The sequence below is a fragment of the Penicillium griseofulvum genome (genome assembly GCF_001561935.1).
Source record: "Penicillium griseofulvum strain PG3 chromosome Unknown contig_14, whole genome shotgun sequence".
Lineage (NCBI taxonomy): Eukaryota > Fungi > Ascomycota > Eurotiomycetes > Eurotiales > Aspergillaceae > Penicillium > Penicillium griseofulvum.
In genome coordinates, this window is record NW_024467437.1 from 131,853 (window position 1) to 154,343 (window position 22,491).

Consider the following 22,491-nt stretch of genomic DNA (forward strand, 5'->3'; position numbering starts at 1 on the left):
CTTTATAGTCAAAGCCTTGATTTAAAAGAAGCAAATAAAGAAGTAAGAAAAATAGTGACGTTACAGAAAGCGAGACATTTTTGACTTCTCCCGAAAACGTCAATATCGATGCCTTTCCTCAAACAAGGTTCTTCGTGGAAATTACCAAAATGGAGTCGGCGGTGGAAACAAAATCCACAGCCCTATACTTGGCTCTCTTCACCCTCCATTCTTTGTGGATGCATTGAAAATGCAAGGGATAAAACAGGTAAAGAGTAGGATCTCGGAACCTGGCGGAATTGCGGCACCCCGAATTGGGGATGACTCTCCACTTGTGACATCTTGACTAGGTCTTTTGATTCCAGGACTAAATACGGGTAATAGAATGGAATTGTGCTCAATGTAGCCCAGGCCTCAATAGTTCCCTGATGGCCAATCATAATCTTTAGGTACCTATGTAGTTAGGGAATGCTAATGCATATTATAAGTACGGTACTAATGCATACAATCTATTACAAAAAAAAGGGGTGACCTATACACTGGTGAGTGATTAATAATAATCACTGGTAATGATATCACCGAACAAAAGCAGGGGTGCATCATCCGATGTCCTTTCCCGATCTGGCATCGGATACATCCATGTACTATCGTCATATATACATGTGACCAAATGATCCAAGAGAACATGAAGGTTGCTGGATAATATATTCATCCGCTTTCTATTCCAAAATACCGAGTAACTTCAATCAAACCTGAGCCTTCAACTCCAACCCAAAAATCGACAAATCCCTCCTCCTTTGCTTGCGCAACGTCTTTACTATCCCAAGCTTCTTCCAACTCTCTCTCGACATAGATTGTTTGAAACCCACATTTTTTAGCGGCTTGCAAGTCCTCAAGATGGGCTGCAACAAGACAGCATTGCGAAGTTTCGAGCCCAAATCTCCGAGCAGCCCCATGGTAGGCCTCCGGCGACGGCTTGTAAGCTCCTAAATGCTCCGCACTAGTGATGTGCTTGAAAGGCAAAGAATTGTGTTTTTGTAGGTCTTCCAGCAGTTTTACATTACCATTGGATAATGTAGAAGTCGACAATTTAGTGTTCAGCAACGAAAGGCCTGGAACACTATCTGGGTGTGAGTCAAGTCGATGCCAAGCGAGCGTCAAATCGTTGAGGTCGTCCTCATTGAATAATCCCCGAAGGAGCCGTTTGGTGAGAATATCTTCCAAGGAAATGCGGTTATACTCGTCTACTGAGACAAAGGGCTTAGACGTATCGTATGAGTTTCCGAAATTCATATACGCGCGATGCCACTCCTCAGAAATCTCCCGCCAGCTTGAAGTGGGCATATCAGAGACACGTGCTCGCACATTGGCACTCAAGTCTCGCGCTTGGTCCTGCAGAACCCTTTGTGCTGCGGTATTCAGTTCGTTTGCGATGCAATATCTCCATTCCACAATTGTCCCCAGGACATCGAAAAATATCATCGAAGGCAGATTGTTCCGCGACATCTTGATCGGAGAATGAAAGCTTCTGTATAAACTGTAGATCAACCTGGAATTACTGAAACTCGTTAGTCAGCGAAAAGCACCATGGCCTCAAAAGAGAAAGGAAAACAGACGACTTCACTGGTGTAAATGCTGACACAAGACTATCGCGATGGGATTAGACCTTTTTAATGTCGATACTGAACTTCCGTTCTTTTCATCAACCTCGGATTTTTATTACCTACGATCGCATGTGATTGGCAACGCAAGAGCCCAACAAGGCCCTCGGGTATTAGAATGATAGGGAAAGCGCCGAAACTAGGCGAATGAATCGGATCGGATAACTAGATCTAGGCACCGCCCAATTCCGGGCTCGTCCACACGTGTTTAGAGCCTGGATAGGATCCAACATTGATATGGCTGGGTCTAAAATAATTACCAAGCCCCGCATATTTTAGGAATCTAAAGAAGTACAATACACCCGATTGGAGCCTCACCCATCAGCGCCTTAACCGAAACCTACGAACACTGGAAGAGAACGTGACTCATGTCAATATTGATGAAACGCTATCCCCCAAATATCGGGTCACACTTTCCTCTCCTATGAAAAATTGTTGTGCACCACGCAAAGACTGGATTTAGAGGGAATTTTATGTATTCGAAGAGGATCTGTGGGAAGTTTTGCATATTCTCTGTCACATCTCCCTTCCACCGACAGAACTGGACATATGCACCATAATTCCGCAATAGGCCTTCTTCCTTTGACTGCAAATACTCAACGCGCAGCAAATGAGTGAATCCCCATATTTTGCTAACAATGACCTTTTGCCGACCAAGGAACTTGTACATCGAGCGATGTAGTGCCTTCACTGCTGTCGGGCTATGTCGATCAACAGTTCGCACGGAAAGCAGAATCTGGCCCACGTTTACTCGAGCCACCTTACCAGCTGATTTGCCAAATGCGCCTCGCATCCCGGCTTGTAAACAATCTGCACCGGCGACACTCAACATCTTGTTGATTCGGATTACATGGTAAGGGTGAACTCGGATGCGCATGTGGAATGTCTCTTTGCCTGCAACTTTGACGAGATATCTTCAAGAAGAACGGAGCTTGGCTATCTTATAAAGATGAAATTGTATAAGCTCAGATTAACTTACTTGTTCGCACAGATACGTGCAGCTTCCAGGGCTTCTGAGCTCAGTTGTTCGTATTCATTAGATACCAAGTGCACGGTGCACGGGAAGCCGTCCACAGAAGCCTTCTTCCGTCCCAGATCAAAGATATAGATATTACCATCTGGGACACCACGGTTGAAGCGTGAGTTAGGGAAGGCTAAAAAAAGACCATCTTAGATGGGATTCATCGTTGCGTAAAGGGGCTGGATGTCATGTCCTGCACTATATATATCGGAGCCTGGAATATATCTGAGCATTATGCTCAGATATATTGGTCTTTTTGGCCTAGTGTGTAACTCGCTAGTCTAGGGCCAGGTTGTAACACTGGAGTGACCACTAACCTTGTTCTTGCGATACCGGTAGCATCGAGCAGGTCTGCGTGCCATATTGGGAGCTTGATGAGAGAATTGGAAGACAAGGAAAGTTAGAGAAAAATAGAGCAGTAAAAGTGAATGAAATTAACATGTTTAATAAGTATATACGGGAATTGAGTTCTCCCGATTCGGCCATTAAGATCCCTTGGCCCACATGGCTTTAGGTTCCGAAGGCGGCTCAAAATATTTCCCCGCAACCTTAGATCTACCACTATTTACCTACCCTTTATCAATTTCCCTAACCCGCTGGATTAGGATAACCTGCACCGTAGGTGTTTAGTAAGAGTTGGCTCGGATGATTGACGCGCCGTTTTGGCTAGGTCATATCGACGCATTACGCCGACGACTGGTAATATTCCCTACAGGAAAAGAAAATTATTTGTGTCTGGTTTTCGTTTATGTCATTTCAAATCTGACTGGAAATTCCTTTCTCAAGCTTTCACTCAAACATCTCTTATTATTGTTATCCGCAATCGTCTTCGCTTTCTTTCACCTTCTAGCAATATCACTTGTCCTTTTCTAGAGTTTCAGCTGCGCTATCTCTCACCTTCCCTTCTCATCAGCCGCTACGAAGTGATAACAAAGTAAGTCTCCAATTTGCTGATTCTAAGGCTGGCTTTCTGCTATCGTGGCAGAATTTTGCTAACCACACTAGTCGCCTTCCCGAACCTGCTTCAGCAGATAGGGGACCCCCAATCCTCCTCTCTCGACCAACATTGGGAGTCAGATAGCGCCTCCAGCGTCCTGGACAGAGAGAGACCTCGAACTCCCGTACCGACGCTACCGCCGAGGATCTCCCATTATGACCCTGACCCTGGCCCCCCGATACCTGGTCCAGCTCCCACCACAGCGGGAGCTGTCTAGCGCTCGCATGGCATGACACACCCCGGACAGGGGCGGAGACACCGAGGCCGCCCTCACGTAGGAGTTCAAGACTGAAGTAGAGGTTCAGAGCTCAGTGCCTTTCATGTCAAGAAGGGTGCGTGGCCTAAAGGATTCCCGTTCGCACCGGTCTACGGCACTCCCTTCCCACCCCCACTTCATGCGACGCTCTCGTTTTGACTGTATGATTCTCTCTAGTGTAGTGTTAAGCACATACGACCATAGGGTGTGGAAAACAGGGCTTCCCGTCCGCTCAGCCGTACTTAAGCCACACGCCGGTGAGTTAGTAGTTGGGTGGGTGACCACCAGCGAATCCTCACTGTTGTATGTTTTTGCTTTTGCTTTTGCTTTTGCGACTTCAAAAGAGTCGGCCAATTTGGTTCATTTGGCTTGTGTGTGAGTGATATCGAAGGTCTTAGAAAAGTCCGTTCTAAAAAGCCTTTTCCCGCCTGTTTATTTGCCGTCGATTTTCAAACTGACAAGACAGAATGATATCTAAAAAGACCACTAGAAAGACCACTAGAAAGACCACTAGAAAGACCACTGGAAAGACCGACGAAAAGACTGCTGAAAAGATATCACAAGAGCGCTGATACGGCCGACTATTGTTGTTCGAGATTATTAGTATAATGTCTTACATTTGTTGGATATCTTTCCCTGTTGGTTACGACGCAAAATATAATGGTAAAAAAGGTAACATCTAACTCAATGCAGTTTTAATGGGAATCAAACTGTGGAATCTAAAGCCCAGATTGACAAACTTGGTTGTTGATAACTTTGGAAGGGGCCATATGTATTCTGTACGAAGTAATAATCTAGGGGTTATATACATTCTCTGTGCTCCCGTGCTATGGAGAAACTCATTATTATCCCTCGGGTCATTCAACTACAGTCACGGGCCCCGTTTCCTTGTCACACTCTAAGCACGAACAGGAGTAATCTTAGCGACCTCCTTCAAATCCCGACTACTGAATCCAACCCGAAGAACAAATTCTCCCTCGGGGATAACCCACTTCTGGGAAACAATATCCCAATAACTCAAATCTCTGCGCATCAACTCAAATCCAACAGTGCGAGACTCGCCGGGAGCCAAAGAGACCTTCTCGAAACCGCGTAGCTGCTTAGGCGGCGTTCCCTGGGGTGTACTATCCGGGAAGGTAACGTACAACTGGGGAACAGCCCCACCCTCGACATCACCAGAGTTGGTAACTGAGACGGTGACGTTGTAGATAGTCTCCCAGAGAGCGGGGTTTCCGCCAGGCTGGACGGGCTGCTCTTCGGGAATAGAGGAGATTGAATCAGTCACGGGCTCTGCAGTAAGGTCGGAAAGGCCGAAGGTGGTGTATGAGAGACCGAAGCCAAATTCGTATTGCACGGAGATGTTCTGGGCGTCGAAGTAGCGGTAGTCGATCTCGAGCTTCTCGTCGAACCAAGATTGCCAGTCGTCGGGGCCGTTGGTAGACACACCGGTTGTAGGCGGGGCATTGTAATCGCTAGTGTTCTTGGCGATTGTGTAGGGAAGATGGCCGGAAGGATTGATGTCGCCGTAGAGGACGTCCACGATGGAGTTACCGGCTTCCTGGCCGGGGTAATGCGCGGCGAGAATGGCGGTGACATTGGGATGATTGGCGAAGGGGAGGATGTTGATTCCAGAGGAATGAGTGATCACGACTGTGTTGTTGCATGACTTGGCGACGGATGCCACGACTTCGTTGCCGTTGTAGTCGACTGTCAGGCTCTCACGGTCCGCTCCTTCTTCAGCCCAGGTCTTGAGGAAGACAAGGCACACGTCGGGAGTAGTAGGAACCCAAAGGTCGGTGACGTTCTCAGTCGCAATCTGGGTGTTGTTCAAAAAGTATTGGACGAGGGCATTGTCCTCCTTTGCGCGGGTCTTGATGGCCTCGAGTGGGGAGACGAGATAGGTAAATCGGCCGGTACCTGAGCCACCACCAGATGCGAGATTTCCGAATTCGAATGTTGCCTGATTGACAGCGCCCATAGTGTTCTCGCCGGCATCATTTCCAAAGATGGCGATGTTCTTGGGAGCCTTCAAGGGAAGGACCTGCTTCTCGTTCTTTAGCAAGACCGTAGCCTCGGCTGCAAGCTTACGGATCAGCTTCGCGTGGTTTCCGCGGACATCACGGCTTCGCTCCCCGGTGAGGTTGAACTCGCGCAGCCAAGTTGATCGGGGTGAGAAGGTATTCAGGTCGGCACTTGAAGGGTCAATCTTAGGATAATCCTTATCCTGGCCGAGCCAATAGTAAGGGGTCATAATACGGATGATCATATCATCGACGCGAGATTCATCCACAGTTCCATTATTGACTGCATAAGTCACGTTCTTGCCGAAGAAGGAGCCGGCTTCAGGGATCGTCCCGTAGGGACCAAGACCACCGGGCATATTCATGTCGAGACCGCCCTCAATAGAGGCAACGCCGGAGTGAGTGCCACCCCAGTCGGACATGACATATCCCTGGAAGCCAAGCTCTTCCTTGAGCAGGCCATTGAGTGCCTTGGAGTTCTCACAAGCATAAGAACCATTTAGACGTTGATATGCGCACATGAAGCTGGCAGCTTGGGCGCGAACAGCATTTGCAAAGGGCCAAAGGTACAGCTCGTGCATGGTGCGGTCATCAATATTGGAGGAAAGTGCTTCTTGGATGACATCCGTGACGGTTCCATTGGTGTCATAGGTAGGGTTGCGCTGAGTCTCCTGCTCGTTGCCAATAAAGTGCTTAGCAGTAGCTTGCACACCAGCATCTTGATGGCCACGGATAGTCTCCTCCATAGCAACACCGGTCAAGTAAGGATCAGCAGCAAAGCCTTCCCAGTTTCGGCCTGCATAGGCAGAGCGGCCGAGTGGACCAGCAACCGGGCTAAGTGCAATGTGGGCACCTTTAGCTTTGAACTCTTTTCCCATAGCATACCCTCGCTCATAGAGGAGAGATCTGTCCCACGTGGATGCTACTGTGACACCGGCAGCGAAGACGCTAGCATAATCGGCCACCCGAATTGACAGGGGGCCATCCTGTAAGCAAAGGCCTGGGAATTCGAGTCGTGGGATAGCGACAATATTTCCCACACACGGACCTGGCTGCCCAGTAACCATGTCGGCCTTCTCATCGATAGTCAGCTTAGCTACAAACTGTTGGGCCTTAGCGTAGGCTTTCTGCCAATCGCCTGATCCGGTAGCATTTGCTATCGTTGAATTAGCGACAGACCACTTGAGTTCATTAAGGTTGAAGTGAGAACGTACGTGAGGGAAGGACAGCAGGGGAGTGTCCATAAGGGCCCAGAATGGTTGTGTCCTTAGGTTGTATATAGCTGAAGGCATCTTCGCTTCGACTGGTTCCATCAAATGATTGACCATTGGCCAGTGTGGCGGCCAAAAGGCCTGAAACCACAAACTGAGTGACGCGAGCCATTTTCCTTAGCTATGTTCGAAATGAGAAGCTGGAAGGTCTCTGGAGGTCTGTCGGGAGCATGCGGGCCACTCCTTCTTATAGCCCGCCACCCGCAACCCAGAACCTGGACTCGGTACCGGAACATAAACATTTCCAGAGGGATGAGTCCAGAGTTCTGCCGGTAAATGTGAAAATTGTCCGTAACCGGAGTTTTGCCGACATTTTAAGTTCGTGGGGGTGGAGACCCCACACTTTTCTGTTTCTGGGGAAATTAGTGTCCTGATCTTGACGAATTGGCATTCTCTTTTAACATCTTTCCACCAGCCGGCAATACTTCGGATGCTTGGTAAAGTTTAATGATCCCTCCCGACAATATTATTGGTACTGGACATCTCCGTAAAGTTGACTTTCTGCGGGGTGCATTGTTAGTATACAAGAGTAGCGGATTGGGCTCTGGTGAGTAAAACATACGCTTTGTGTGATTTAAGCAGTATGGCAGATGTGAAGGGAAAGAACTTGAAAGGATAACGCAAGATTCTTTAATGTTGCCATGCAATCAGAGTATGTAGTTCTCACATACTCTGGGCTGCATTGAATCTGATGATATAGTCCATACGAATCGGCTTCTGTGGTGTCCACCTACAGGTGGCCCCAGGGCCATGCTTTGTCCTCGCCGAGCCAACCTTCTCAAGAGGGGTAAGGGGATTCATAATCATTATCAAAGCAAATACAATTCCAGGCTACTTAAATATTACATACATGTAGTTATTAATCATATGATATCACTACTTATCTTTCAAAGACTATATGAATGTGCCAAGCCCGCCATATTGAAAAGAATCGACGTCATTATCGTACATAACTAACCACCCAGAGCATTCGAACGAATGTCCACTAGAGCTAGACGGGTCCATCCACTATTGATTTACCATTCCTCTTCTCAGACTGATCAAAGCATCATTAATCAGCTTCCACATCCGCTCATCTTGGCACTTAGACCTAGCCTCCTCCAGCGCATTCTCCCAAATTCTCCATCTCTCCCGCGTATAGCCCGTCCAGCCCTCCTCTTTATACCTCTTCCCTGACCCAGCGCCAGACACCTTAGGGTAAGTACGACTATTGAGCACATTGGCCCACAGCCGTTCGGCAGCGTATATGAACCACTGGCAAGCGGCCTCCATTGCCGCCGTATCTCCCATCGATGCAGGAAGGCACTCATTCTCAAGTGCCATCGCCATGATCCAGATACCCCGTAGTGATTTGTCCAGAGGGGAGAATCGCACTTCTCTATCAGCGGGTGAATAGTGAATGTCTGCAGCTTGGGTAAGCTGTGCGAGGAAAGCGTTGAGATTCACCCAGCGACCTCGTTGCTTAGAATCTAGCGTTGCATCACATGGGTCTGCACGTGTTAGCATTGTAACTATTTAAATTGGTGGATAGATCACCATTATAATCGCCACCAAACTCATACCACGTCTCAAGCTCTGTATAGCCGAATGAAGGCATGTCTGTCCAGAGGGTATCGCCCTGCACTCTCAGGGGCTCGTTCGTAGATGGATTAACGGCAACTTCTTTCTGGAGATGTAATATAAATTCCACAAGCTTGGTGTGTTTGGATGGTTCCAGGCATTGAGTGAGCTCCATTACCGCAAGAGAGACGTTGTAGTCTGGGAGACCGACCCCGCCTTGTTTATTAGGACCATGAATGGACAATGCACTCATGGTCATGTTGATGATTTCTTGGACTGCATCTTGTACTGTAACTTCTTCCTTGACTACTTTGTCGAGTAATTTGAACTCAACGGAGTTTTCGATTTGTCGGATGAAGTTCTCTTTTCTCATAGTGAGGGTGTGCAAGTAATCAAATAAAGTAGGTGTTTTTGGGGTAGATTGAAAGTATGTTTGAGATAGAGAATGTGGGAAGTAGAAACTTTGACTGAATAACAAAAGAAGGACGAGGCTTACTTGAGATCTGCAGAAGCAGATAAGGCTGTACAGAGATGGTGGGCTGTGCTGAATGGTGTGGCATCAAACACTTGCCACAGCCCGTCTTAGCTACAGGGGCCAGGCTGGCTTGTAGTGCTTGCTCTCCCCACTCTTGACCCCAAGCCTCTAACCTCAGAAGGTAGTAGGTAGTATCAAGCATTCTTAATATCTCCACCTATCTTGGGGCCAAAGCATGGAGTGCCTCACCCTTAGATATTGGGGACACAGGTTTACTCTGACCGACTAGAAATCGTAGGTGCGGTGATTACATCGAATTCCGATGCTAATGTGGATAGCTGAGCTTGAGATATATTGACTACGTTGCCGATAACTAGCGCTAGTAGGGTTGGAGCTAGTTTGTTAGGCTCTGCATTTCGCGCTAGGAACGCTCAACGGTTTATTCACCTGTATAAATTACTACATCTCTTGATCTCGATCATGAACTGGAAGATAATAATATCTAAGTTTGACATCTTAAACAGTGATGATAGCTCACACTTCGCTGCATTCTCTGGTTGTATGCGGAGCTAACGGGTTTATGACCTACCTAATATTTATATCTTTAAGTATTTTCCATTTTATATACAGAATCTGAAATTAACATGGCCACTATTACTGATAAGTGCACATGCGCAAGTGACCGGTCTATCAAAAATTTTCGGTTTCTTAGGTGCGGCTCTGCTTTGCCGGCTACATTATTCCCGCTTGACCGACATGGTGTCTACTAGGGATTCCTGAACAATCAAAGATAAAAAACAAAAACATACAACAGTGAGGATTCGCTGGTGGTCACCCACCCAACTACTAACTCACCGGCGTGTGGCTTAAGTACGGCTGAGCGGACGGGAAGCCCTGTTTTCCACACCCTATGGTCGTATGTATCAGTTTTTACATGGGAGAAAATGATATAGGAAAAGAATTGAATTGTGCAAAAGGCAGGGTCAGGGTCATGCAACTAGAGGTGAGAAGGGTGAGTAGAGAAATAGAGAAGAAAAGTGAGGGGTGGATGTAAATTATACCAAAACAAGCAAACAATGATCTGTAATAGCTAAAAAGGAACAAGCCTTACATACCATGTGGAGATTTAACCCGGAGACCGACGGAAGTCCATTCTATTCCTACCCGAGGGCTGTGATATATAACTGCTTGTAGTACGGGGGAGGTTCAACAATCTTATTTTGACCGCAGGGGACTTTTCTCCCAACATAAGTATCCAATCAATTCATCATGTCCACTTCAGAGTACTTCACTAGCGACTCGGACTTCCATTCGAGTATACAAGGCGACATCTGATACCAAAACCGGCCGAGAGTCACCCCTAGAAGCGGTCGGTTATACAAAGTCGACCACAGTCCGAGCGGTGGTGCCGATATCAGGTTGAAAGTGTACTTCCACTGTTCGACCGTCTGCACGCTAGAGGGAGAGATAAAATTTCGCTACCGATTCTCTTGATCACGCACGGTGGGGGCTGGACTCGAGGCACCTCGGAGGAACTCTGGCTCTTATAATCATCATAAGAGCCTCTTGACTTCGTGATTGGCAGTGTGAAATCCCGACCGGCTCCAGAGAACCGCTTCCCGATCTGGGTCGAAGATTCCTAGGAGGTACTAGATGCCCTACTTGATTCTGCAGAGAAACTTCTTATTTTAAACACATCAAGGCCAATCTCACCCAACTCATCCTAGCCGGTTCCTCCTCTGGAGCAGGAATCAGCACTGCTATTATTCATCTTTGTCGTGACAAAGGCGTTCCTACCAATGGGGCCATCCTGCTCCTATGCTCTGCGACGCTGGTCATTGCCCGGCCGAGCACGGCCCCTCCGAAGAGTACTTTTTTGCTCCTATACTCCGTACCCAGTGCATGGATATTTTTATGGGCTCAAGTGGGTTGCTCGCTGTTTGGAACTTGTTTTATCCCGATCCCGGCTTGGGGTGAACAGGAAAGTGTCTCCGTTGCTCGGGGATGTGGAAAGTCTTCCACAACATATGATCTTCGTGTCAGCACAAGATCCGCTACCCCGTACGAGGTGAGGGGATTGCGTATGCTAGAAAGCTAAAAGAGGGGAATGTAAATGTCTACAAGGGTACCCTGCATACTTTCGGGGTACATTGGGAAGTTACAAGCGAAAGATATTTTGGGGGATTTGAGAGCTAACTTAGAGGAATGGCCTGAAGATATGTCTTTGAATAACCAAAGAGACAATTCTATACAAAATCACGGATATGGAAGTAATAGAAGATGTAGTCCATTTACTTGACCATCGGTACCTGGCAGACCAAAGTGCCGTTTATGGCCAAGGTTTGCCCCGCGAAATTACCACCTGCCCAGGTGGGCACTCGTAAACTTAACTTCTTAGGTAAAATTTAAGCCAAGTACGCCACCAAGTCATAGATGCCGTATAATGAAAGTTCACCGAAGGATGAATCGGGATTAGTTATAGTATCGGGTCTAGTGTCGGGACTCATATCGGGACCGGTAGGGAGGTCGGGATCATCTCACGGCTCGGGGGCACATTTTGACTTTAGAAGGCAGTGCCTAAAGCTAAAAATGATCTCATCTGCTTTTCAAGGTTCTCTTTTACTATTTGAATCTAGAACCCCTTAAAACTTGCCATTTGCAAAAGGTGATACGGAATAGAGAGAGAGAAAAAAAAAATAGCGAAATATGGGGATCCCGATGACCCCGGAAAACCCCGACTACCCCAGTTTTCTCGGGAGAGAGAAATTTGACCGAGGTAATTCCGATAGAAGACCGATATTCAAGATGGAACTTGTATGTTGTACAACATATGTTGTACTTGATATCTCTCTATCTCGCAGAATAAAGGCCATGTCACAGCCCTCTTTCCTTTTTTTGCCGTATAAAACTGACAATGGTAGCTGATACTACTACTAAACAACTAAAATGACACAAGCCACTTATGTCGACTCTTGTAATATAAAATGCAAACGCAATTTCATATCCTCGCTTGAAAATACCCTCAATTATATGCTCCACCCATAGGTCTCGACATATTTAACTCTTTCAATTTCGCATTGGACAATTCACTACAATTTTTGCTCTTTTCCCTTTGTGTACCTCCTGTATATCGGCATGTTCCTAAACATCGGCATACCGGAATGATATCTATTTACAACTTTACTTAAAACCCTAAAGATGAATGGACAAATCGGGGAAACCTCGCTAGCAAATCCCCCTATAACAGACGAGTGTGTGGAAAAGATCCACATCCTGGGCAAATAATATCTTGGCACGAGGAGATGAGACGCAAAGAATGGGGCGATGGGGTCTGAACATATGAAATGGAAACTTTGAATGCCAGAACCAGGGCACCTTTACCCCGTGGAGATCTTACCCCAACTTGTGCCCGCTTCTTGGCCCCGATGGAAATTTTTCTATAAACTTCTCCTGGGTGCTGATCGAGTTTCTTGAAACACATTTCTAGGCTATTTGGTCTTCACTACTCAAACTACTTTTGGTTTTGCCCATCATGGCAGGCCTCGAACTCAATGTCGACTGGAAGTCGAATCGATGGGCTATTGCCTACTGTTTGGTTGCTGCCATCGGTGCCCTCTGCTACGGTTACGATACGATTTACTATACTGGTATTCAGGGCATGAAATGGTTTGCTATGGACTATGGCGAGCAAAACCCAGATGGCACCTGGGAACTTGGAACAACGTTCCTGTCGCTATCTGCTAGTATCATCTACGTGGGAGAGCTGGCTGGTGCCATTGCAGCTGCTCCTATCAATGACTTCTTCGGCCGCCGTTCTGTCTTCCTGTCGGCTTCTCTCTTTATCATCATCGGAGCCGTCGTGCAAGCCTGCTCCTTTGGCTCTGACCCAGTCTTCTATGTCAGTCGTGTATTGATTGGCCTGGGTATCGGACAGTTCACTGCTACCTGTCTGATGTACATTGGAGAGGTGGCACCTTCTGCTATCAGAGGTCCAGCCCTTATGTCCTTCCAGTTCATGCAGTCGATCTCGCAACTGGTTGGAGCCTGTGTCAACCAAGGCACAGAGAAGATCAACAGCGCCGAATCCTACCGTATCCCCATGTGTCTCCTGGTTGTTCTTCCCGGTATCATGCTTCTCTGCCTTCCTTTCACACCCGAAAGCCCAGTGTGGTATATGTACAAGGACAAGCGTGACAAGGCCATCAAGGCTCTCCGCAAAATCAACCGCAGCGCTCGCGACTACGACCCCTCGATGGATATTCAGGCTATCGACGATGCCGTTCAGATTGATCGTGAGATGTCTAAGGACGCTTCATGGGCCTCCCTCTTCACAGACCCCGTAGAGCGCCGTAAGCTCTTCTACGCCTGCGGTGTCATGTTCGTCCAACAGATCAACGGTATCCAGTTCTGGTATACCTACGGTGTTGTCTTCGCCCAGTCTATTGGCGTCGCAGACCCCTTCACCATCAACACCATCATCTACGTCCTACAAATCGTTACCGTCGGTGTCTCCGTCGTCTTCGGAAATAAGATCAAGCGTCGCACTAACCTCCTCGTCTGCTCGATGGGTATCTTCGTCTCCCTCATCGCCGTCGGCGGTCTCGGTACCACCCGCGCCCCAGATGGCTCTTTCAGCCGTGGCATCGGCATCGGTATCGTCGTCCTCGCCTACCTCAACATCATCTTCTACAACTTCTCCATCGGTACCCTCTCTTACTCCATTGCCTCGGAAATGTCTGTCGGCCGCAACAGAAACAAGATCACCTCGTGCGCTATGGCCGTCTTCTTCCTCACTGTCTGGCTCATGGTCTTCACCAGTCCCTACATGTACTACGACGGCAACCTTGGTCCTAAGATTGGATTCGTCTATGGAGGAACCACTCTCCTCTTGCTGGCATTTTCATGGTTCTGTGTCGGCGAGACCGCGGGTCGCAGTAATGCGGACATTGAGAGACTCTTCCAGGACAAGGTTCCTGTTCGTCAGTGGGCGACTTATGTTATCCCCACTGATGAGGTGACATACATTAAGAATAAGGATGCCGAAGATGAGCAGATTGAGATGGCATGAGCTATGTGATATGAATTTATTGAACGATGCATTGGCTCGTTCAACTATGAATTATTTGGAAATTATGTACCTATCTAGCGGCCTCGGGATTTCCTCAAAGGGCAATCGAGGGGACAATGTATATACTACTCTATATAACCCCTTTATGCTTAGTTTGGAATAGTTTCTTAAGTAACAAACTTGAAACATTTCAACATGTGCCTTTCATTTCTTATTTTAGACCCCCGCTTTATCTACAAAATAGGGGCCAGGAATTCAGCGGGGGAACAGGAAGTATGTATCATCACGCTAATTTATTTCTGCATAATTAGCGTCGAGGGCCACGTTGACTATTTTTTCTCCCTGAATACAAGAATGGGAATGTCCCGATTCTTTAACCCTCAGAAAGAGAAACCTCTACCAACATATATCAACACATACCAACATAAGAATGCCTTTTTCGAACCTCAAGAACCATAGACCTTTGAAGTGGGTTCGAAAGAATTTAAAAAAACCAAAGGATGCAAGCGATGTTCCTCCAAAGAATACAAACAATGTTACTCCAAACGACACAAGCAATGTTCCTCAACCGAGCGGTACCAATGCGTCGGTTGAGCCAGAAGATAATTCAGAAGAAATCACCACAGCTACCCAGACTGAGGACTTGTGGACAAAGGCTACGCAAAGGCTCGCTCAGGATAAAAAGATGGCCCTAATATTAAAAGAAGCTAGGCAAATTGTTGCAGACTCCGGTCTGGAACTTGGGTCTCATGGAACAGTCGACCAACAGCTCCAGGGCTCTCTTAACGCCAAGGTTGAAGAGCTGAAACAGCAGGAGTTGGTCATCCAGATTGACGACCATTACATTAAAGTCAGAGAAAAGCTTGTACGAGCAATTCAAAATGTAGTGGTGTTGAAAGATGCAGTCAACATGGCTTCAGCTGCAAGTCCTCCAGTCGCGATTGCTTGTGCCGGCATTACCGTCTCTCTCCTAGTGAGCATCCAATCCTACTATATATCCTATTCAAAAGTCGCTATCTGACCCACCTTCAGTTATTTATACGTGCAGCGGACCAGGAGGACAGCCTTCTGAATGGACTGGAGAAAACTTCGGAATTGATTCCTCGTCTTCGTATGATGGAAGATCTCTACCTCCATTCTGACGCGGATGTCCATGATGATTTTACGGAGAAATTCAAAGACGGTCTGGTATTATTGTACTGCAAAGTCCTCGAGTTTCAAGCTCGAGCGCTGTGTTTCTTGCAGAAGAATTCATTATCGCGAATGGCCAAGAATATGTTCAACGAGAAATGGGATGTACTGATAGAGAGCATTACAAGCCAAGAGACTGAAGCCCAAAACTTCACTAGGCTTTTTGACGCAGCAGAGAGGAAGCGAGACAGAGAGATGATCTCACAGAACTTTGCAAAGGCGCTCGCAAAGCATCGGCTGCAGCAAACATCAACAGATCGAGATTTGAAAGTGAACCAATTCATCAAGATCCTCTATACCTGTCCATACAGGGACCGAAAGGACCGGGTTGACAACCGTATACCCGGAACGTGTGAATGGTTTACCAATCACCCTCATTTTCAGAACTGGAACCACAATACCAATTCAAGCCTCCTATGGGTTTCAGCAGATCCGGGATGTGGAAAGTCAGTTTTAGCGAAATATTTGGTTGACGAAGTACTTCCAAGTACCGGAAAAAGAAAGATCTGTTACTTTTTCTTTCGTGATGATTATCCAGATCAAAGAAGATCTACAATTGCCATTGCTAGTATGCTACGTCAACTTTACCTAGCTGAACCATCTCTCCTATCAGATTCTGTGCTAGCACAGTATGATAAAGAAGGTGAAGCCATAGCTAAATCATTTCGCACACTGTGGGATATTTTGAAGAGTATCACGACCAGCAGCGACTTTGATCAGATCATATGTGTGGTGGATGCACTGGACGAATGTCAGGAAGATGAGCGAAAGCAGCTTGTTGAAGCAATAACGGACCTCTACGCGAGAGGGAACAATAACCACAATTTGAAGTTCCTTCTAACAAGTAGACCTTACCAGAGAATACGCGAGGAATTTCGAGTGCTGGAGGACCAAATGCCTACAATTCACTTAAGTGGAGAGGGTGAAGCTGAAGTGAAGGAAATCTCACGTGAGATCGACCTGGTGATTGCGAAAAGAGTTCACAATATTTCCATTCGAAAACAACTAGAGAAGCACGAACAAGATTTCTTGCGAGAGAAACTCACAGAGATGCCGCATCGAACCTATCTCTGGGCTGCTCTTACGTTGGATTACATCCAGGCTCTCGATGGCTTCACCAAAGGAAAGATTCGCGAAACAGTGCACAGTATTCCTGACACCGTCGATGACGCCTATGACAAGATATTAAGCAAAAGCAAAGACCAATCCAAAGCCAAGCGTCTACTCCACATTGTCCTAGCCGCAGAAAAACCCCTATCAGTGGAAGAACTGTCTCTAGCCATGGCCATACAAAGAGAGGGCCAACCTCATGATGACATACTGGAATCAACAGAGCCCGCTAAACGTTTCAAATCCACGTTACGAAATATTTGCGGGTTAATCCTTGTCGTCGTTGATAATAGGGTCTACCTTCTTCATCAAACTGTCAAGGAATTTCTGGTCCGGAAATCATCAGATGCAGATGAATCAGTCATATCTAGCAACTGGGCGCGCGCCTTTCCAGCGGCAGAGTCGAACAAATTCCTCGCAGAGATATGCGTATGGTACCTTGATACTCTTTCAAAATGGGATCTTGATGCTGCTTTAATACGGTTTCTTGATTCTCCTCCAAAAGAATTCAATTATGCTAGAACTCAGTTTCTTGATGCTGCTTCAAAACTTTCCAGTCTATATGTGCTTTTGCACTACTCCATAGTTTGTTGGGCACACCACTTCCGCGCAGCCTGTTTTCGTTTCCAGGATAGGATGACAATGTTGGCGTATCATCTCTGTACCCCAACATCAAAATTCTATAAAATCTGGGTGATGTCGTACCAGCACAAGGAACATGAACTAGAGTTCCTTTATCAGACACCACCTGTCATTTCAGAACCACTTGTTATTTCAGCTTCCCGTGGGCTGTATGCTGTCGTACAGAAGCTCTTAGAGGAGGACACTGTGGAAGTGGACATCCGAGACTCTGTACACGACAACACTGCACTTACATGGGCTGCTGCAAGAGGACACGATTCCATTGTCGGTCTGCTTCTGGACACTGGGAAAGTGAATTTAGAGTCTAAAGACTCTCGGGGCCGGACTCCACTTTCATTGGCTGCTGAATATGGACATGATGCCGTGGTTAGGCTACTTTTGAAGACTGGAAAGGTGAACTTAGATTCCGAAGACTCTAAGTACAGTCGTACTCCGCTTTCATGGGCTGCTCAATATGGATACAATACCGTGGTCAGCCTACTTCTGAACACTGTGAAGGTAAATTTAGAGTCTAAAGACTCTCGAGGCCAGACTGCGCTTTTATGGGCTGCTAGGGAGGGACACGATGCCGTGGTCAGCCTACTTCTGAATACTGGGAAGGTAGATATAGAGTGTAAAGACTCTAAGTATGGCCGGACTCCGCTTTCATGGGCTGCTGAATATGGATACGATGTCGTGGTCAGGCTACTTCTGAACACTGGAAAGGTGGACCTCGAGTCTCAAGACCCTAGATTTGGCCGTACTCCACTTTTATGGGCTGCTAGGGAAGGACACGATGCCGTGGTCAGGCTACTTCTGAATACTGGGAAGGTGGATATCGAGTCTGAAGACTCTGAGTACGGCCAGACTCCGCTTTCATGGGCTGCTCGAAGTGGACACGATGCCGTGGTTAGGCTACTTCTGAACACTGGGAAGGTAGATATCGAGTCTGAAGACTCTAAAGGTCAGACTCCGCTTTCATGGGCTGCTGGATGTGGACACGATGCCGTGGTCACGCTGCTTCTGAACACTAGGAAGGTGGATATAGAGTCTAGAGACTCTGAAGGCCGTACTCCGCTTTCATGGGCTGCTGGGTACGATGCCGTGGTCAAGCTACTTTTGAACACTGGTAAGGTGGATATAGAGTCTAGAGACTCTGAAGGCCGTACTCCGCTTTCATGGGCTGCTGGATATGGACAGGATGCCGTGGTAAGGCTGCTTCTGAATACTGGGAAGGTAGATATAGAGTCTGAAGACTCCGAAGGCCGTACTCCGCTTTCATGGGCTGCTAAACATGGATACGAAGCTGTCGTCACACTACTTATGGACGCTAAGAAAATGGGCGCATAGTAGTCTATCCTGAGCTGCTTGGCCGTGTATCTATTACTACACTAGAATAATTCATCTTGTCAAGACAGGACTACGTTGACATCAAGGTACATGGCGAGAGTTGTGGAGACTAAGTGTAGAAACTAAGTTGCTTCCTATGAGACTTGGTACATCTATTCCTTGACTGGACAATGCTCGACAGAGTCGATCTTCAAATATCAAAATTATTAAAATTTTTTAACCTCGATTCTATTATACATGTAGGTATAAAGGCAGTTCCCTTTTTGGATACTCGGTGGGCGTTCGTTCGTGAACGGGAATGTTATTTTTATGTCGAAATGCCCGACTATAACAATAGCGTGTCAATTTACCAAATGCAGCTATCTTTTATAGTAATCAAAGTTACATTGATAGAGTAATAAGAATTTGACGTGATTACTTCAGTAAAGCGGATGCCGCGATCTATAGGAGTCTTGATTGAAATAGGTCATAGGCTATCTATCTGAGGGGTCGATACCAGAGACGTCGTCAATCTAGTCCATTTTGACCTGCTCCTCCACGTCAAGAAAGAAATTCATTGCCCTATTCTATTGGCCTTATATTAGGTTAGAATGTTCAAAGAAATTTGGCACCGATATTAAGATTCTTCTCGTACACCAGTTGAAGAGAACGAATGCGGAGCATATAATAGGTTCAGGATGCTTTTTATTCCAAATGCAAAATACTAAACAAAATAATCCAAGAATATCTATTCCAATACATAAATTGAGACATATATTAATTATTTGGCGAAGGCCGCGCTTTAGGGCCAATGCATATGCATATTACCAGGTATTTCCCTGTCCTAATTTCATCTGACTTCCCGTTTTTGACCCTTCCAATCTTCTATTCAACTTCGACACACCACACATGCTAGAACATGGCAGTACTCCAAATCGCCAAGGCGCACATCTATCTCACAGCCCTAATTATTTTGACCTGTTGAGACATATCTCTTGGGAAACTGTCGGTCTCTCCAAGGTCGACGACTTCCGGGCTAAAGTTGCAGTCACACCAACGAGTTGAGATTAAGCTTGTTCGTTAGCACCCAAGGGCGAGGGGCTCTCTCCGACGACAACCGGCGACATCCGGGATGAATTCGTGGAATAGTCTAGCAGCTGTTAGTGTCCTTTCACGTGCAGCCATAGCTTTCCACATAGACAACCTGGCTGGTCATCCTTCCATATCTCACTGGGCCTGACAAACTCACTGGTACTTTCGTTTCCCGGTGGCATTGCTATTGCAAATCGTTCCCAAAGGACATCGTCCTGGCCATTGTCCCACCCATTGAGACTCGCTCCATAATGCAGCCAGCACTGCAAAACACGAGTGGTATTTTGAAAGCCGTGGAATCCTTCCTTTTCTGCAAAAATACTCATTTGTATCCAGATTTTCATTTGCAAGGGGGAAACGAATTGATCTAGTTTATCTCCTCCAAGAACACCGTGGATTTTGAACCATTCCTCGGCTGTGGTACCGCTTCCTTTCAAACGCTCAAGTCAGCAGGATATTAGATTTTGAGTGCCTGTGAAGAGCTGGTACCTTTCATTGTCTTAGAAAAAGACATTGTTCCTATCACTGGTCTTAACAGTGGGTTTGTGCAGAATTCAAATCCTTTGTCTTGAAAAAGAAGTCCGGGGTTGTGGGATTGGAAAATCTCCTAACCTCATTTGTGAGCTCCAGGCTTAAATTTTAATCTAAAGATAAAGATTTGCGCCTGTTCCTCTCTCTGACGGCTATTGTGGAGCACTTGATATCCTGAAAGAAATGGGGGCTGGTCCGTATAGCCCTCGACAAGCCTGCCAGCCTCATTGTCCCTAAATATCCAGAATCTATATGCCTACCACATATTTTTCGATATAGGCTTACTTCGCTAGTGGTTGATGAGAATATACGAACACCATCTGTTTCTTCCATACTCAAATATTAAAAAAGGTAGAGTCTGTCATCATTTCGTATCTTTTTACTTCATTTTTGGCCCCTTTTCCCGGGGATCACTTTCCCACTAGACCAGAAAACGCCTTCAGATGATTGGTTGTTTGGGATGACTCAAGAGCTGGGAAATATAACCCTGAAGCGTGATGAAATGTGATATATCGTTTTCTCTCCAGTCCAATCAAACTCGATGCGCTTGAAGGTTCTAATTTCCACTTGGCTTGCTAGACCAATTCTAGTTTAAAAGTACTGTACGAATCCCAAAGAAGTTAACTAAAGTACGTAAAATATCTTATATCAACTTTTACATGCAATGACTTGAAACTATTAACACTCAAAACAAAAAAAAAGCAAAACTTTTATTCCCAAATTTCCACAGTCAATTCATCAGCCCCTGAATCAACTGCTGAATTACCTTCCGTGCTTCCTTTCTATCTTTGAACATCCCATTTCTGGAAATGGCAAATGCCAATCTGATCTTACGGTCCTTTTGACGCTCAAACCAATCCCAAAGGTAATCAAGAATAACGATATCATGCTTCTCAAGCAGATCACCATCAAAGAATAATTTCAATCGAGCGCTATTAAGCCAGACCAGACTGTCTCGGAGAGATTTCTGATTCTGAGCTGCAAAGACTCGTTGCCACAGAAGATCAGGGGTGAAAAATCTCTCCAGCCAAACAAAAGTACTCATCATTGCCTGGAGTTTGTAAACATGAATCTGATGGTGATCAGCAGTGACCAAATCAACGTCATTTCCACCATCCGTCAATAATAGACGATCCATGATGAAAATCACAAGAGTCAAGCTATCAGCTGGGTATTCACTCGCAAGTCTTGAGTACAGAATTTCTGAGTCAGATCCAAAGCTCGCTTCGAGGATCTGTCGCAACTCCCCGCGAGTATTCATATTGCGTAATTTCAGGAAACTAAACAGCGACGTGCATGACCCGGCCGTCCGATCCTGAAACCACGCTGAGTGGTGTTCCTCGAGCCACTTTTGAAGCACACAGCCCACATCATCGACAGATCGAAGAGATCGGTTCTCCTTCGCTGCTTGGTAGGCTTGCTCTTCTTCTATTTGCTGGTGGATACTTTCGTTCACGTCCACTATCCTCCGCATCATTTCCAGTTTGTGGAGTTGGCCAAGCTTGGGTTTTTCCTTGGGCTTGTACACAATGTCATGCTCTAGGGTTGCCCATCCACGCTGCTGTATGGCTGAGACTTGGATTTCGACCCGGTTCGTGTCGGAGGGTTGCAGCCCTGGGTCATGAAGGTCTTCCGTTTTTAGTGAGACATGGAGATGCGTCGCAACATAGCCTCCAGGCTTATGGTATGTTCCCTCGATTTTGCCTTGTTTCGGGTGATCAAACATCTTTTTGACCACGAAGGCCTCGTGCAAAAGCTCGCTGGCTTTTTTTCGAGTCGAAGGGATGTGTACCAAGATGCACAATCCAGCAAGATCAATGATGTCCTTGTTGATATCTTCGATGGTTTGGTAAATAGACCCTCGCTCGCGTTCAAACTTTGCAATTTTATTTTCAAGACTGGCGGGTTCCTTGAGTCGGGACTCTGTGGCATGGGATATTCCATGGTTGGAAAGGACCTGCTTGCATATTTCCTCGACTGCGTGGAGGGTTTTGCGATAAGAGGCAATGTCTTGGGTGATATATTGTTGCACGAATAAATGTGCCACTGACTCGTTTTGCAGGGCCATGGATGTTGTGTTGCGGGTCATCACGGTGGAATTTATGAAGAGTATCAAACAAGATGAAGTTCAGTGGACTAACAAGGGCAGCTCGTTGATCTATGGGAACAGTCCTGGCTGAGAATGGGCCTGGTATTTATAGACAACTTCACCCCGTGGTATCAACTTCGCCAGCACAATGGCTTGCTGCCCATTCGCCGCAAAGAGGCGGTACAGGAATGAAAATTTTCAGTTTGAAATTGCGATGGT

The 22,491-nt window shown here is 46.5% G+C and overlaps 6 protein-coding genes across 6 annotated transcripts; 2 read left to right on the top strand and 4 right to left on the bottom strand.

Moving 5' to 3' along the window:
- Positions 1-687: 687 nt before the first annotated feature.
- On the bottom strand, positions 688-1,485 carry PGRI_093410 (Haloacid dehalogenase, type II; the record flags this gene model as incomplete). The annotated part of the gene is made up of 1 exon (XM_040797054.1): positions 688-1,485. One exon carries the CDS (start codon positions 1,483-1,485, stop codon positions 688-690), a length of 798 nt encoding a protein of 265 aa, XP_040649865.1.
- Positions 1,486-4,812: 3,327 nt separating this feature from the next.
- On the bottom strand, positions 4,813-7,318 carry PGRI_093420 (beta-glucosidase; the record flags this gene model as incomplete). The annotated part of the gene is made up of 2 exons (XM_040797055.1): positions 4,813-7,091; positions 7,150-7,318. The coding sequence occupies 2 exons, from the start codon at positions 7,316-7,318 to the stop codon at positions 4,813-4,815; spliced, it is 2,448 nt and encodes an 815-aa protein (XP_040649866.1).
- Positions 7,319-8,214: 896 nt separating this feature from the next.
- On the bottom strand, positions 8,215-9,139 carry PGRI_093430 (DUF3632 domain-containing protein; the record flags this gene model as incomplete). Its single annotated transcript, XM_040797056.1, has 2 exons — positions 8,215-8,696; positions 8,743-9,139. 2 exons carry the CDS (start codon positions 9,137-9,139, stop codon positions 8,215-8,217), a joined length of 879 nt encoding a protein of 292 aa, XP_040649867.1.
- A 3,634-nt stretch (positions 9,140-12,773) lies between these two features.
- PGRI_093440 (Major facilitator superfamily domain, general substrate transporter) lies at positions 12,774-14,309 on the top strand (the record flags this gene model as incomplete). The annotated part of the gene is made up of 1 exon (XM_040797057.1): positions 12,774-14,309. One exon carries the CDS (start codon positions 12,774-12,776, stop codon positions 14,307-14,309), a length of 1,536 nt encoding a protein of 511 aa, XP_040649868.1.
- A 430-nt stretch (positions 14,310-14,739) lies between these two features.
- Positions 14,740-18,581, top strand: PGRI_093450 (uncharacterized protein; the record flags this gene model as incomplete). The annotated part of the gene is made up of 4 exons (XM_040797058.1): positions 14,740-15,282; positions 15,342-15,852; positions 15,911-15,946; positions 16,093-18,581. 4 exons carry the CDS (start codon positions 14,740-14,742, stop codon positions 18,579-18,581), a joined length of 3,579 nt encoding a protein of 1,192 aa, XP_040649869.1.
- A 2,332-nt stretch (positions 18,582-20,913) lies between these two features.
- Positions 20,914-22,272, bottom strand: PGRI_093460 (uncharacterized protein; the record flags this gene model as incomplete). The annotated part of the gene is made up of 1 exon (XM_040797059.1): positions 20,914-22,272. The coding sequence occupies one exon, from the start codon at positions 22,270-22,272 to the stop codon at positions 20,914-20,916; it is 1,359 nt and encodes a 452-aa protein (XP_040649870.1).
- Positions 22,273-22,491: the final 219 nt, after the last annotated feature.